Source organism: Canis lupus, chromosome 1 (genome assembly GCF_003254725.2).
Source record: "Canis lupus dingo isolate Sandy chromosome 1, ASM325472v2, whole genome shotgun sequence".
NCBI classification, from domain to species: domain Eukaryota; kingdom Metazoa; phylum Chordata; class Mammalia; order Carnivora; family Canidae; genus Canis; species Canis lupus.
The window spans coordinates 106,039,575-106,054,188 of NC_064243.1; the positions used below are offsets into that span (position 1 = coordinate 106,039,575).

General features: G+C 54.9%; 4 protein-coding genes across 10 annotated transcripts in view; 2 read left to right on the forward strand and 2 right to left on the reverse strand.

Annotated features, from left to right (window-relative positions):
- The window catches only part of LOC112645075 (arginine esterase), a 40,676-nt gene that overhangs the window by 21,733 nt on the left and 4,329 nt on the right, over nt 1-14,614 (reverse strand). Inside the window, exon 2 of the mRNA XM_035711092.2 lies at nt 3,680-3,803. Within this exon, the coding sequence (XP_035566985.2) occupies nt 3,680-3,692 (13 nt within the window). The 5' untranslated portion in view covers nt 3,693-3,803. The remainder of the gene's footprint in view (nt 1-3,679; nt 3,804-14,614) is intronic.
- The window catches only part of KLK15 (kallikrein related peptidase 15), a 21,478-nt gene continuing 6,864 nt past the window's right edge, over nt 1-14,614 (forward strand). The window contains exons 1-5 of one of the 5 annotated variants that reach the window (XM_035711135.2): nt 1,498-1,555; nt 4,063-4,219; nt 4,508-4,791; nt 4,911-5,047; nt 6,095-6,467. In XM_035711135.2, coding sequence (XP_035567028.1) covers nt 1,513-1,555; nt 4,063-4,219; nt 4,508-4,791; nt 4,911-5,047; nt 6,095-6,247 — 774 coding nt within the window. In that variant the 5' untranslated portion in view covers nt 1,498-1,512 and the 3' untranslated portion in view covers nt 6,248-6,467. Of the gene's footprint in view, nt 51-1,481; nt 1,556-3,968; nt 4,220-4,507; nt 4,800-4,910; nt 5,062-5,312; nt 5,494-6,094 lie in introns of those variants that run through there. The other 4 variants (XR_004812740.2, XM_049108633.1, XM_035711136.2 and 1 more) reach the window with 4 other exon arrangements.
- KLK1 (kallikrein 1) overlaps nt 7,937-14,614 on the forward strand; it is a 19,391-nt gene continuing 12,713 nt past the window's right edge. Inside the window, exons 1-2 of the mRNA XM_049108625.1 lie at nt 7,937-8,063; nt 9,788-9,947. Coding sequence (XP_048964582.1) covers nt 7,946-8,063; nt 9,788-9,947 — 278 coding nt within the window. The 5' untranslated portion in view covers nt 7,937-7,945. The remainder of the gene's footprint in view (nt 8,064-9,787; nt 9,948-14,614) is intronic.
- LOC112645081 (uncharacterized) overlaps nt 11,534-14,614 on the reverse strand; it is a 23,623-nt gene continuing 20,542 nt past the window's right edge. For all 3 annotated transcript variants that reach the window (XM_049108712.1, XM_049108708.1, XM_049108697.1), the window contains one exon: nt 11,534-12,280. In XM_049108712.1, coding sequence (XP_048964669.1) covers nt 12,093-12,280 — 188 coding nt within the window. In that variant the 3' untranslated portion in view covers nt 11,534-12,092. The remainder of the gene's footprint in view (nt 12,281-14,614) is intronic.

The following is a 14,614-nucleotide window of genomic DNA, read 5'->3' on the forward strand; positions in this document are numbered from 1 at the left end:
TTCTTCTGGCATTCAAGCTGTACCACATGAAGCTGGAGGATCTAGAGTGGGTGAGATCTTTGAGACAAGAGTTGGGGTGGTGGAGGCTGGGATGGGGGAGTAGGGGAAGACACTCAGGGAGACACAGGTCTGGCCTGGTCTAGGGGAGACACTGGATGCCCTGGTCCCAGGGAGCAGACGTGAACTGCTCTGAGGGAGTAGAGTTTCAAGGGCACCTGTGTAAGTCCATGTGTCCTTTACTGAGGCCCCAAGTTGAACCTGAACCAAGAAAATGTCCTGAAATGCCAGAAGGAGCTGCGGGGGTGGGGGGGAGGGGATGGAGTGAATCGGGAGAAGGATGTCCCCAAAATTGCTTGTACCAGAGCCAAAGACAAGGTCAGGAGTTATCAGAGGTTCAGGTCAACTCAGCTCAACACCCCCCCCCTCCATCGCCACCTCCAGTGTCCCATGTGCCAGGTCCATGCTGGGCAGTGCTGGGGACCCAGAGAGAACCCTACCTGAGCATCCCTGGGGATCTGCAATGTGATGGAGGTGGACCAGGGGCAGTGAGGTCCAGAGAAGATAGCTCTTAGGTCTCAGGACCTCCCAGAAGAGGTGGGGGGAGCTGAGCCCTGGAGGGCCAATATGAATTTGGAAAATGAGGGGAAGTCTTTAATTCATTCTCAAAGCTTGGGACTGGACCCTTCACGGGGAATGCGGTATCCAGTTGGTCCAGGCCTGCCCACAGGAAGTTATTAGCCTGGTGGGGGAGGCAGACACCCTGGGAATGGAGAAGGTCAGAAAATGCTTCAAGGAATAAGGGGACCTTAAAGGGAATGGCTTACCTTGGAGGAGGAACAGCCTGAGCAAAGGCATAGAAGCATGAATCACAGGAAGGAAAGTGGGAGAAGCAGCTGCGTCTCAAAGGGCAAGGTCATGACAGACCCTGTCAGAGGGGCTGGTGGAGGGGGAGAAAACACTCATGTCCTCAAAAGTGAGGCAGGGGAGCTAGGACTTTATCCTGGGGGTGCTGGGGACCCATGAGAGCTGTAAGCAGAGTGGGACACATTCGACTCTGGGTGGGACACAAAAGACCCTTCAGGGAACAGGCTGGGAGAGTGGGAATTTGATTGGATGGACAGATGGCAGAAGGCAGCACGCGGTGGTGGGGAGGTGGGCACCCTGGAGGCCTGAGAGGAGGCTGGGATAGGGTATTCTGAGTCAGAGCCTCTATCGAGCATGGAGAGAGATCCAGGAGCAAGTGGGATGGTGCTGGGGTCTGACAGTCTGTGGGGGCACCTGAAGGTTTGTTCTGGTAACTGGAGGAACAAGAGAACCCTTGGAGATGGAGAACCTAGGAGGAAGAGCACTCTGGGGTGGGGGTGGGGCAAAGATGGTGGAAGAAGTTTCTCAAGTAGCTGGTGGGATGAGTTTGTGTCTGGAGGGATCCAGCGGGGCACAAGTGTCCAGTCTCACCCCAGTTCACTCTCTCCCCTCCCCAGACTTCAGCAGAACCTTCATCCCTGCTCCACAATGTGGCTTCTCCTCACCTTCTCCTTCTTGCTGACTGCAGCAGGTGAGGTGGGCCCAGGTCAGGTCTGGGTCTGTGGGAATGTAATGCCCCCACCCTCCATGCATCAGGAGCAAATCCAGACCTGCAATCTTCTACCATCCCCAACCCCTCCTCCCTGACCCCTTCCCTGCTGGGTCATCACTCCACCCAGGAGCTGTCAGAGAACTGGGGCTGCTCTAGAGCCCCCATGCCAACTGGGGCCTCCTGCTGCTCCTGACAACAAGAACAACCCCGGGGTGACCAAGACCTGAGTTTGAGTTCTGGGGATGCCCCTTCCTTGCTATGTGACATTGAGGAAATTACTTCACCCCTCCCTACCCAGAGTGCCTTCTCCAGAAGACAGCACCCACCTATGACAATAATGGCGAGGTTTCAATAGCATGATGCAGATAATGCCCATACTAAGTCTTTAACAAGTGTTAAGAGGCCAAGAACACAAACCATGGGCTTGATTCCAACTCACCGTGTTCTGGTTACTTAACATCTTTGTCACTCTGGATCCCCAACTGGACCATGGAGGTAAAAGCAGAAGCCCCCAGGGTTGTGAGGATTAATCTGTTCCTGTATGCAAGGTATGAGAAGGTACCGGGTCTACGGTACTGCCCTGCAAGAGCCCGTTAGCGAGCGAGTGTTGGGTATATGCAGGGCACTCGTGTGGATTAATGCCAGAGCTCACCTAATCGCAAAACATCTCTGTGGAGTGAGCTCTGCTGGCTTCAATTCCAATACTTTTTTTAAAAAAATTGTATTTATTGGGATCCCTGGGTGGCGCAGCGGTTTGGCGCCTGCCTTTGGCCCAGGGCGCGATCCTGGAGACCCGGGATCGAATCCCATGTCAGGCTCCCAGTGCATGGAGCCTGCTTCTCCCTCTGCCTATGTCTCTGCCTCTCTCTCTATCTCTCTGTGTGACTATCATAAATAATAAATTTAAAAAAAAAGATTGTATTTATTTATACATGAGAGGCACGGAGAGAGGGGCAGAGACGTAAGGAGAGGGAGAAGCAGGCTCCTTGCAAGTACCCCATGTGGGACTCCATTCCAGGACCCCAGGACCATGAACTGAGCCAAAGGCAGACACTGAGCCACCCAGGTGCACCTGGCTTCATTTGACAGGGGAGCGGGCTGAGGCTGGAGAGAGGTGGCCACTATGTCAAGGTGACCTGGGTGCCAGAAAACTCCGGACCTTGTTTAGCTACCACCCATGGAGAATAAAAGTATAACCTGATGCCTCTACTCTGGACAAGTTGAAGGTGGATTTTCATTATGCCCCCACATGACCCTCACCACTGGGGACGCACTGAAGCTACCCCCTGCTGTCAGCCTCCCCTCAGTCTTCCTCTGTACTGTCTCCTCTCTGCCTCCCTCCTGCCTGCTGCACTCAGCCAGGGCCTCCACCCTCCGCCAGCTGGTACTGGCTGGGTGCAGCCTCGATGCCCAGCTGTTCAGCTCACATCCTCTATCCGTCTTTGGAGGACAACAACCCCACCCTTGCTTTCTTAAGCCCCCTGTCCACCACGTCCACATTCCCCCGACCTTGCCAGGGCCTTTGGCCCAGTTCCTGACCCTGGTAGGCAGAGTATGTGCATTTGGTCTGGCTGTGCAAATTCCTGCCCCAGGGTGGGTGTCTGTGTGTCTTGCTGTGACCTTCAGGGGTCATAACCCCCATTGCCCAGTAGTGGATCATGGTCTTATGACCTTGAAATATCCCTGCTTAGGTAGCCTTATGCGTGGTGCTCTGGGTGTGTGTGTGTGTGTTTGCGTGTGGTGGGCTTTCAAAGCCCTGTGTGTCCAACTCCAGTCCACATGTGGGAACCAGGTCCCCTGTGTGAAATTTAGGTGTGAGCTTTGAGGTCCAAATCAGTGTCTGTGTGTCTGCGTGTGCACGCGCATACCCATGCTTGAACTCTCCAGATTCATACATACCTATGAAGGTCTGTGCTGTGATGATTTCTGAAGCTGCTAACCCATGGAGATGCAGGTGAATTTCAGCTTAAATTGCTCTCCACATCAGTTCCTAAGTTTGGAACACTGGCTGTGCCTCTAGGTTTGCCCATGACCTTGTGTGGCCACATGCGCATTTGGCTGAGATGTTCTGACTCTAGAGCCAAGACTGTGTGTCATACATACCGAGTGCCCACATCCACTTGATGGTCTATGACAGCTTGGTGACCTTGAATGGCTGGTTCCAAGTGGCCATCTTCCTGGTCCCGGTCTCCACTTCTCACCTCAGGGGACTTCCTGGCTTCTGAACCTTTCCCAACTATGTGCTCTCCCAGAATCCCGTAGTACACAGGAAAGGGCCAAGGGCAGGGGGACAGTCCTGGAGCAAAGCAGCAGCACTTGTAAAGGCCAACAGAAGGCAGGGCTAAAAAATTCAAGGACAGGGATGTCTTCAGAGGTTGGAGGAAAGCACAAATGAAAAATACATCGTATGGGCAGAGTGCACGCAAAGGTGTGGGACCCAGGGAAAAGCCTCTGTCCGCAGGGATCCTCCTCTGCCCTTCTCCCAGCGGTCCAGGACGACACTGACAAGATCCTGGGAGGCGAAGAGTGTGAGCCCCACTCCCAGCCATGGCAAGTGGCCCTATTTGAGCGTGGACGGTTCAACTGCGGTGCTTCCCTCATCTCTGAGCACTGGGTGCTGTCTGCAGCCCACTGCCAAACCCGGTATGAAGGCAGGGCTCAAAGTCCTCAGGGGCACCAAGGGTCTAGAGATCAGAGAATCTCGGATTGTGAGGAGGAAAGAGCCGGAACCTAGGGGCTGAGTTCCAGGTGGCCGCACCTCCTTGGTCCCGAGAGGCCAGAGGCGACCACTACTACTGGCTTCAGCGCCCCGGGCAGGGGCGGAATGGCATCTCCAGATTCCCAAAGGGTGGGGGACCCCAGCATGCCCACTCTTTGATCTCTGTGCCTCCTCCTCGCTCCACCTGCGATAATCATCACCTGCCCGCACAGCTTCATGAGAGCGCGCCTGGGCGAGCACAATCTGCGCAAGCGCGATGGTCCCGAGCAGTTGAGGACCTTGGCTCGCATCATCCCACACCCGCTCTATGAAGCACACAGCCATCGCCACGACGTCATGTTGCTACGTCTAACCCGGCCCGCGCGCCTCTCCCGGCAAGTGCGCCCCGTGGCGCTGCCCACGCGTTGCCCCCAACCGGCCGAGGCCTGCGTGGTGTCCGGCTGGGGGCTGGTGTCTGATCACAAGCCTGGGACCAAAGGGAGCACAGACTCACAAGGTGCGTGACAGGAGGGGCTGGGTGTCAGGCCTCCAGGGACCCTAGCCGTCCAGGGCTCTTGGGCGAGGCAGGCAAGGGCCTGAAAATACAGATTCACTCAAGTCCACTGTCCTCCCCAGTGAGTCTCCCAGATACCCTGCATTGTGCCAACATCAGTGTTATCCCGGCTGCCTCTTGTAACAAGGACTACCCAGGGCGCCTGGTGGCCTCTATGCTGTGTGCAGGAGCAGAGGGTGGAGGCACCGAGTCCTGTGAGGTCAGAGCCACGGGGTAGGGGAAATGGTTTGGGAGTTGGGATGGGGTAAGGTTGTGCTTGCTTTGGGCCACAGAAGATGTAGACATAGGTTTGGGGATGGAGAAGAAAGAGCGGTTAGAATGGGGCCAGGGGGAGGCTGAAGATGAGGTGGAGTTGGGTTTGGGGTGGATGATGTGCTGTTCCGTTTGCAACATCCTGAGCTTGAGTTAGGGATAGGAATGGGCTTGGTTTGATTTTTTTTTTTTTAAGATTTATTTGTTTTCAGGAGAGAGAGAGCAGAAGGTGAGGAGGGGGCAGAGAGAGAGAGGGAGAGAGAGAGAATGTCAAGCAGACTCTCTGCTGAGAGCATGGAGCCTGGAGCCTGGAGCATGATGTGGGGCTCCATCCCAGGACCCCAAGCCAAAGTCAAGATCTGACGCTAATCAACTGTGCCACCCCGCGCCCTGGTTTGATTTTTTTTTTAATTTCATTTATTCATGAGAGACAGAGAGAGAGGCAGAGACACACGCAGAGGGAGAAGCAGACTCCGTGCAGGGAGCCTGATGTGGGACTGGATCCTGGGTCTCCGGGATCACGCCCTGGGCTGAAGGCGGCACTAAACCGCCGAGCCACCTAGGCTGCCCAAACCCTCAACCCCCTGGTTTGATTTTAAATGGAAAATATGTTGGGTGAAATTGGGGACAGGGTACATTTTGTCTAGGATGTGACAGACATGATGACTGGGATTGGTTGTGTTGCCAGTGAGGATAGGCGTAGGTCTGGTTTGACTCTGAATGGGGAAGATGTAGGGGCTGGCCTGGGTCGGGGTTACACGGGGAGGACTGAACATGGGTGGGCCGGGTTGTATTGATTGTGTTGGCACGGGGTTGGGTTGGATTGGTGTGCCTTACATTGGGTTATATTGAGTTGGGGTGGGGTGGGATGGCATGCAGTGGGGTGGGGTGGGGTGGGATTGGAGTTTGACCGAGATGGTCAATGGTGATTAGGATAAGGATGGGGACACTGGATCCAGAAGTTTCCCATTCAAACTCTCCCTTCTCCACACAGGGTGACTCCGGGGGACCCCTGGTCTGTAGGGGAGTCCTGCAGGGCATTGTGTCCTGGGGTGACGTCCCCTGTGACACTACCACCAAGCCTGGGGTCTATACCAAAGTCTGCAGCTACTTGGAGTGGATCAAGGAAACCATGAAGAGGAACTAACTATTTGGGCCTGACACTGTGTCTCTGGCTGAGCACAAGCTCCCACAGCTGGCCAACAACCCCATCCTGACCTGGGACAGAAGGGACAGAATCAAGCCATCCCTCAAGACCTCATTTGTCCAAGGCCCACATGTTAGGGCTTGTCCCGTCTTAGGCCAGAGCCGGTGCTCAAGGTCACCTGTTGAAACACTGAGATAACAAGAGTGCTGATGCAAGTTTCTCTGTAGGAGTTTCTGTGACTTTCTCCTGGCGATGAAGGGAAGTGGGAACCAGACACTGGGAGCGGACCCAGAGCCTCTGTACCTTGTTCCTTTTCACCCACTGCCCCGATGCCTCGGTGAAGAGAAGTGGCTTGAAGGAGGGCTCCCTCCATTCACATATGCATAGGATCAGCTGTGTAACCTTTAGGAAAAGACCCAATGCCCCTCAGCTCTGATTTCCCCATCATAAAACACAGCTCATCAAATTGCTTACCTCACGGGGTTGTAAGGGATCAAATGAGGAAGTTCACATGAACTGATTCAAATAGTGCCTGGCCCTGGGCAAATATATCTCTGGACCCCAGTGAAAGGACCCAGCACACTCTAGATGATCAAGAATGACTTCATTTTCTTCGATATTTAGCTGTGGGCTTCCTGGTGGCCAGGCAAAAGGGCCAGTGCTCTCCTCCCCTTAGACACACAGCAGAGGCTGGGTTACCCTGTGGCCTACTTTAATTTTACAGAAGAGCCAAGGGAATGTGCCTTTGAATTTAACATTGAGGCTGCAGATTTCTGGTTCCCGATTCTCCACAGAGATCACCCCAAAAGGTGATTTTCAAGGTCGCTGATAGTTGAACTACATCAACCTGGCTCCTGTGACCTAAATATTTTGAATCAGTCTCTGTGGAGGGACGCTCTTGACCATAGAAGGCAGACAGTCTGGTATTCGTGGAACTTTGGAGGATATAACCTTGAGCATCCAGATCTGGGGAGCATGGAGTGGGGGGCAGGGCGTAATGGGATTCCAACATTGCCTGGGGGCAAAAAGAACTCTGGATTTTGAAATGTGAGGGAACTTATTCAGGGAGACCACTGAAACTTCATCGTTCTGGATCTGGGGGCACTAGGATTGTGGTGGTAGGTACCCTAAGAAATTATCTGGAGAGAAACAACAGGAAGGGACCTAGATCCTGAGTCAGGCAGTGCAAGAACCAGGGTGTTTTGAGAGCTGAGCCTTACATTTCAGAGGCGGCAGAAGCTGGGAATCTACACTCTGGCTCCAAGCGGTGCGGGGAGAAGGGATTCAGAGCCCCACTGCTGGTGTTTGAAGATATACCGGGTTTTCGGGTGTGTGACTTTACTTGGGGTTCCGGTATGCAGGGCTTTGTATTGGAGGTCAGAGATTCCTCCACGCTCTGTTTCTTGTCCCCCTCACTCACACCCTCCACATCCTCTCACTGGCTCTGTCTCCAAGAGCAGGGGCCCAGGAGCTCCAGGCCCTGCCCTGTCTGGCCTCAGGCCCCAGGAATGCTTCCAGGATAATCAGACCCTGCAGAACAACAGGTGCGCACTCTCCCGCCCCTTGCATAGCACTGGGGTAGGAGTAGGTGTCCAGTCCCCAGGCAGCAGGGGCAGGGCCTTGGCCAGCATCTGGGTGCCAGCAGGGCAGGGGCGGAGCCCCAGGGTGGGGCGGGGCGGGGCGGGGGGTGGGGGGGAGATGAGGGATTTAAAACACTCCTTGGGGAGGCTTCCAAGCTCCCAGCTCACCACCAGCCTGCCCGTGGTCACCATGTGGTTCCTGGTTCTGTGCCTTGCCCTGTCCCTGGCGGGGACTGGTGAGACAGTGGGGATGATGTGGGAGGGGGAATGGGCCTGACTCTCATGCTCCCTCACCTCCCCACGACCTCTTCTCCTCCCACAGTCCACCCCAGACCCAGGTCCCAGGCTCTTTCCCAGGCCCTTAAAGTCCTACCCCAGCCTGTCCTCGTTGTCACAGTCCTCACTCTTGCCCTAAGTCCCTGCTCCCTCCCAGGAACCCCCAGAACTATCTCCTCTTCTTCACTCAGACCCTGCTCTGAGCCACTTGACCAAAGGGGCAGAGCCTGGGCCACCTCTGTCTCCCTCTTTGGGGGGCTCCAACTCTTCCAAGGAGTGCACCCAGTCCCGATCACCCCCTCTCACCTTCTAGTTCTCTATGGCTCTGGCACCTGAGTCTGCAAATCCTTCGGCACCCTGGTGACTTTTCCCACCCAGCTGTCAGCTCTCAACTAGGTCTTCCACTGCCTGGCATCTGCTTCCCTTGAAATCTTCCCAGGACCCCCAAATCCCACCAGACACCTATGCTTCTCCCCACACAGACTTGCTGGCCCCTGACTCCAGGTGGGGCCCCCGTCCTGGTATGAGGATTCTACAAATGTCTCTTCCTTTCCCAAGTCTTACCCCTGAACCCTGATCCAGCATCGCCCCCTCTTCTCCCTGAGGAACAACACCGGAACCCCAAACTACGGATTCCTTTCCTTGTAGAATTTCCTTCCTCCCCAGGATCCAGGCTTCCCTAAGTGAATCCCTCCAGTTTGGCGCTGGTTTTCTGGACTTCCCTCCAGGAACCCAAATACCTTCAGAGCCCAGCTGGCCTGCCCCACTCCCCCACCCGGACTCCAGCACATGACTCTCAAACCCCACATCAAGTGTGTCCTCCCTGCATTCCCACAGCTGCTTGGCCCCAATATGCCTCCATCTTCATTCCTGTCCAGACTCCCCCCCCCCCCCCCCCCCCCCGCAGAGAACCCCAGATCCTTCCACTACCCTCAGACCCTGAACCTCATCTGCATGACAATCACCCAATCCAGAAGAACTACCATCTGGCTCTGTCTCCCCCTGAGCCCCCTCCCAGTCCTGGCCCCAACCCCAGTTCCAGGGACCCACCCCTCTCACAAAACCATTCCTGTTCAAGGCCCAAGCCCCCAAGGGATCTTCTCCCTGCCCCAATCAAAGGACCAAAGCCAGACAGACTCCTTAGCCCAGATGCTATTCTTGACCTCTCAGACCTCCTTCCCTGCATCTTCCAGAACCCCCAAAGCCCAACATGACCCTAACTAATCCCTCAGCCTGGGATTCTTGGAACCCCCAAAATCTTTCTACCCAGCTCTTGAGCCACTGTCTCGGAGCACACATTCTCTGTTTCTAGCTTCCTTTTTCCCCTCTCAGAACTCACAATTATCTGCTCCCCAGCCCAAGACCCCAAATCTCCCCCACATTGCCCAATCCCTACACCACATGCTGCTCCAGATGCTGCCTTCTTGTCTCCTGCTTGATCCTTGTGGTTGGCTCTGTTCTCAGCATCCTCTCCCCACCCAGGACCCACCACCCACCCACAACCCCAGGGATGGCTCTAGAATTCCAGAACCTTCCCAAAATCCCTGCCCTCTCCCCAGAACCCTGTCCTGCTCCCCTGCCCCAACATCCCTCCAACCGCATGCACAGCACAGCTGCCTCTCCTAGCCCTGGCCCCCCGGGCCCCACTGACACCCCACCTGCCCTGACCCAGCACCCCCTGCAGGTGCCGCACCCCCTGTTCAGTCCCGGATCATAGGCGGCTGGGATTGTACGAAGAATTCTCAACCGTGGCAGGCAGCTCTGTACCATTACAGCAAGTTCCAGTGTGGGGGTGTCCTGGTGCACCCAGAGTGGGTGCTCACCGCTGCCCACTGCATAAACGAGTAAGTGGGGGCAGGGCATTGCGGATGACGGGGTATCCACTCTGGCACTGCCCCTGGGTTAGCCTCAGGGGAGGCTGGGGAACTGAGGGAAACAAAGGTGGTCCTCCTCTAGGTCCCATGGAGAGTGGCAGGGACGACCCCAGGGAAGCCCTCCCAGACAGCCTGTGTCTCTCTGTCTCTCCTTACAACTATCTTCCTGTGTCTCCCCGCCCTGTCTCTCTGTGTCTCTCAGCACCTGGTGCTGTCGGTGTCTGACTGTGACTCTTCTCTATCTCCCACTCTCTCCTGTTCTGGTATCTGTGTGTGTCCCTGTGTCTGTCCTCCTCTGGGTCTCTCTGCTGCATGCCTGTCACTGTATGTCGCACTCTTCATCTCTCTGCCCCATCTCTCTCCTTGGGTCTCTGCTCCATTGCTGCTGAACACCCCCCAGGACGGGAGTGCGAGGGACCCCCAGAGAACAGGAAGGGACTATCCGGACATGTGTGTGTATGACAAGGATGCCCTCCAGGGGTACACACGGAGGGCTGTTTCTGCTGGTGCCCTGTTGGGGCTCCGAAGGAAGGAGGAGGAGAAGGGAAGGAGGAAGGTAGGCAGGGGGTGGAGGAAGGGGGAGAAGGTCCAGGGAGGGACGGGACCGACCTTGGGCTGGTGGCCAGGCCACCCGCTGCTGGGAACCAGCCCCACAGCCCCTGCTGCAGCTGAGCCAGTCCCAGGCCCCCCCTCCTCCCGCGTCTCCCCCTCTGCTCTTTCTCTTCCTCACACTGCCTGTAGTCTTCACTCTCTCCCTTTGTGCTCTCTCTTTTCACCCTCCTCGTCTTCCTCTCTGGCTGACCTGTCACGTCCTTCTGTCTCACTTATGGTTTTTCCTCGTAGCTCTTTTCCTTCTCAACTGTCTCTCTCTCCCCATTTCTCCACGTGTCTGTCTGTCTTCGGGACCCTCCTCCAGCTCCCTGGTCTCTTCTCCCTATCCTGCCTCTCTATCCTCATTCCTTGGGGCCCCCTCTCTCCTCAGCAATTACCAGCTCTGGCTGGGTCACTACAACCTGTTCGAGCATGAAGACACGGCCCAGTTTGTCCAGATCAGGGAGAGCTTCCCTCACCCTGAATTCAACCTGAGTTTCCTGAAGAACCATACCCGCCTCCCAGAAGAGGACTACAGCCATGACATCATGCTGCTGCGCCTCGCAGAGCCCGCTCAGATTACGGATGCTGTGAGGGTCCTGGACCTGCCCACCCAGGAACCCCAAGTGGGGAGCACCTGCTGTGCCTCTGGCTGGGGCAGCATCGAACCCGATAAGTGTATGCCAGGGCCAGACCCTGCAGCCTTTAGTCCAGACATTTGGCTGTCGGGAGGAGGGGGCTGGGGTCTGGACTCTGGACCTGAAGGAGGACGGGCTGAGGAGTCACCTGGGGTCTGGCCACCGCCCTTTTTCTCTCTGGTCTGTAGTCATATATACAGATGATCTCCAGTGTGTGGACCTCCAACTCCTGTCCAATGATGTATGTGGCAATACCTACACCGGGTCACATGCGTTGAGCCCGACCCTGCGCTGGGGCAGTGATGCAAGAAGGTTCAGACTTAGAGGTTGTGAGGTGCCCACGTTTTACTGTGGTGGAGAAGTCAGGGAGGGCGAGGGGGGAGGAAATCTTATCGCACGCCATGCCTTTCTGGGGGAGAGGCCGGTTCTCAAGCGGGGCGTAGCTACATTAAATGCTGGAACGCACGCATAGTGTCCCACCGGGGGTGTGACTGGATCTCCTGGGCAGGACTCGCCCTCAGAGAGCGAGGGGTTCCCAACCTGGAGGGCACCTTCGGGGCGTGGCCTGAGAGGGCTAGGTTAGGCACCCAAGGAATGGCCCTAGCTAGGTCCGGACACCGGGCGGGCTGAGTGCCGAAACCCCACGGGAGGGGGCGGTGTCACACTGCAGGGGTGGGGGCAGCTCAGGCTTCAGTGGGCGGGAACAGAGCTGCAAAGGGTAGGCCCCAGCTCGAGGGGTGGGCTTTCCTCGGAAGGCAAGGCAGGTTCTTTGGGAGTGGGGCGTCGAAGGGAGGTCTCATCTCGGCACGTGGCCACGATGAGGGGGCGGGCCCGCTATCCTGACTGAGGTCACCGGCAGCATCCTGAGAAGCTCGGGTGCGCCTGCTTAGAGAGTCGCGGAGGTGACTGCGTGGGGCTGCTGCACCGTGTGCTTGCGGTCCGCGGTGGACGGCTGTTCGGACTCGCGTCTCTGGCTCTTCTGCTGCGAGGCCCACCGACGATAGCTCACCCGCCGCTCCTTGAAGGCCGTCCCTTGGCTCCACATGCCCAAGTGGTTGAAGTAGTTCAGAGCTCCTGGGGGCCAGGGGCTAGTGGGCGTGGAACTCCGAGCGCCGCCCTAGGCCCCGCCTCTTCCCACGAGGCCGCCTCCCCTCGCTCGGGCCAGCCCTCTCCTGGTCCCTTGCCCTGCCTCGAGTTCTCCCTGGCCCCGCCTCTTCCTCCCGAGTCCCCCCCCCTCCCCCCCCCCGCCCCCCCCCCCCGCCCCACAGACCCACAGCATCAAGGCACCAGCGCCCCAGCACAGATAGGTGGTCACCAGGTAGGACACCTGTGGCCTCGTCCTCGGTTATTGGCCCCTTCTGATAATTACGTCTTTTTCGCCCTTCCCTACATTGCCTACTTTCTGAACAGTGCGAGCCTGCTTCAGCCAAATAAGCTAAGACTCCATCTGCTTTGTTTCTGGCAAACTGTGTATCTTTCACACATAACCAGAAACCTACCCAGATTGTAAAAGCTTAGTCATATATACAGAATAGCAAGATTCCTGTGGGGTTCAATCACAGAATCCCGGTAGAGAGCTGCTCATGACATATCCTTGCCTTCTGGGGCCACAAAAAGAGTCATATGACTCTGGCTGTGCCAATTTCAGTGCCCCACAACCCAGGCCACGGTGACTGGCCCAAAGATGGGTACATGAGCAAAGCCAACCAGTCAGGCTCTGCCCTGGGACTTTTTCTAACTGAAGCGGCTAAGGGCTTTTTTCCCCTAGTCTATAGGATTGTGAGCCTGTGCCTGAGCCCTGGACCCAGTTTGAAGCGGGCAGCAGATCTGATAGATTAAAACTAAGAAAGGAACACAGACAAGAGTAGAGGAGAAAGAGTTGAGATGACATTCAAGTCATCCCAGAGACTAACCCATCTTGTGGTTTGGTCAGAAGTAGACATTTGTGGCATAAGCCTTAATGCCCATCCCCACTCACACCTCATCAGTGCATTGCATTGCTCTGGCCACTATATTGGGTTTGGGGTACTCGTGGGACCCGATCATACAAGACTTCTGCCAGAACCTTTTGTGTTCTTTTTCCTGCCTGACCTGAGGCCCACATTGTTAGCAGTTCTGCCAGTTGTTTGTCTGTCTGCTCTCAGATCCATTCCCCACCCTCGCCTGTTCTGTATTGCAAGGACTACATTTCTGAGCCTCCTTTGCTCACTAGCTTAGCAGTATGCTTGGCTAATGGGCAGCACCAGCAGAAGACTGGCTCTGGAAGAAGAGGACAAGCCAGGGCCTTTATTTCCCTCTCACTAATGCCACCACCACCACCACCACCACCTCAGCTGGTGTCTTTAGCAGTAGCCACATTTTTTTTTTCTGTGACTCTAGCCACCTCTAAGCAAATCCTACATGAGTCTATGTCTTCCAGATGGCTCCAGCTTCCGGGCTCTGCTAATACCACCACCTCCCTTTGTTCTGTCTCTATCTTTACTACCCTCTGAAGCATCTAGAATGATTTCTTTTTAAAAAAAATTTTTAAGATTTTATTTATTTATTCATTAGAGACACACAGAGAGAGGGGTGGGGCAGAGACACAGGCAGAGGGAGAAGTAGGCTCCACGCAGGGAGCCCGATGCGGGACTCGATCCCGGGACCCCAGGATCATGTCCTGAGCTGAAGGCAGACGCCCAAACACTGAGTCACCCTGGCATCCCTAGAATGATGTATTTTCTTAACTAGATCCTGACTTACTACTATGTGGAATGAAGCCAAATCAATTAGTCAAGAAACAGATAATAATGTCTGATGCTATTACTTGGCTCTTGAATTCAGCCCTGCCTGAAAGCATTCCTACTTTCACCCTTTTCCATTTAGGTGAGACCATAAATTTCTTCACTCAAGCCATTTCAGGTTAGATTTCCTATTATTTATGATCTAAAGACTCCTGACTAATTCAAACCCTTTCCATAAGTTGGCAAGGAGCACAGGATTCAATGCTGCCTGCATACCATACTCTAGAATCACAATCAAACCCTAACACACACACACACACACACACACACACACACGCAACCAGAATTGAATTTTCACCAAAAATCTAGAGGGACAAGAACTCCCCAATCCTGAAAAGTAATTGGTAAAGTCTCAGAGGCAAAGGTGGACAAATTAGAACATAAAAATTCCAAATTTCTACACCTTAAGAAAACCCCTCATAACCTATATGTTATGTTTCTATGCCAGCCATAAACATTGTATGTTCTTAGCCTTGAATAAATGATTTACTTTTAAAAAGAGAATTGTAATACTGTCTTGTGTGTTTTTTAAGTGTCAAGCATATACAGTATCTATAGAGACATAGCTATATGTATGGGTGTATATGTATGTGTTTGTAGATGTTTATAAAGCCATATTGTGTAT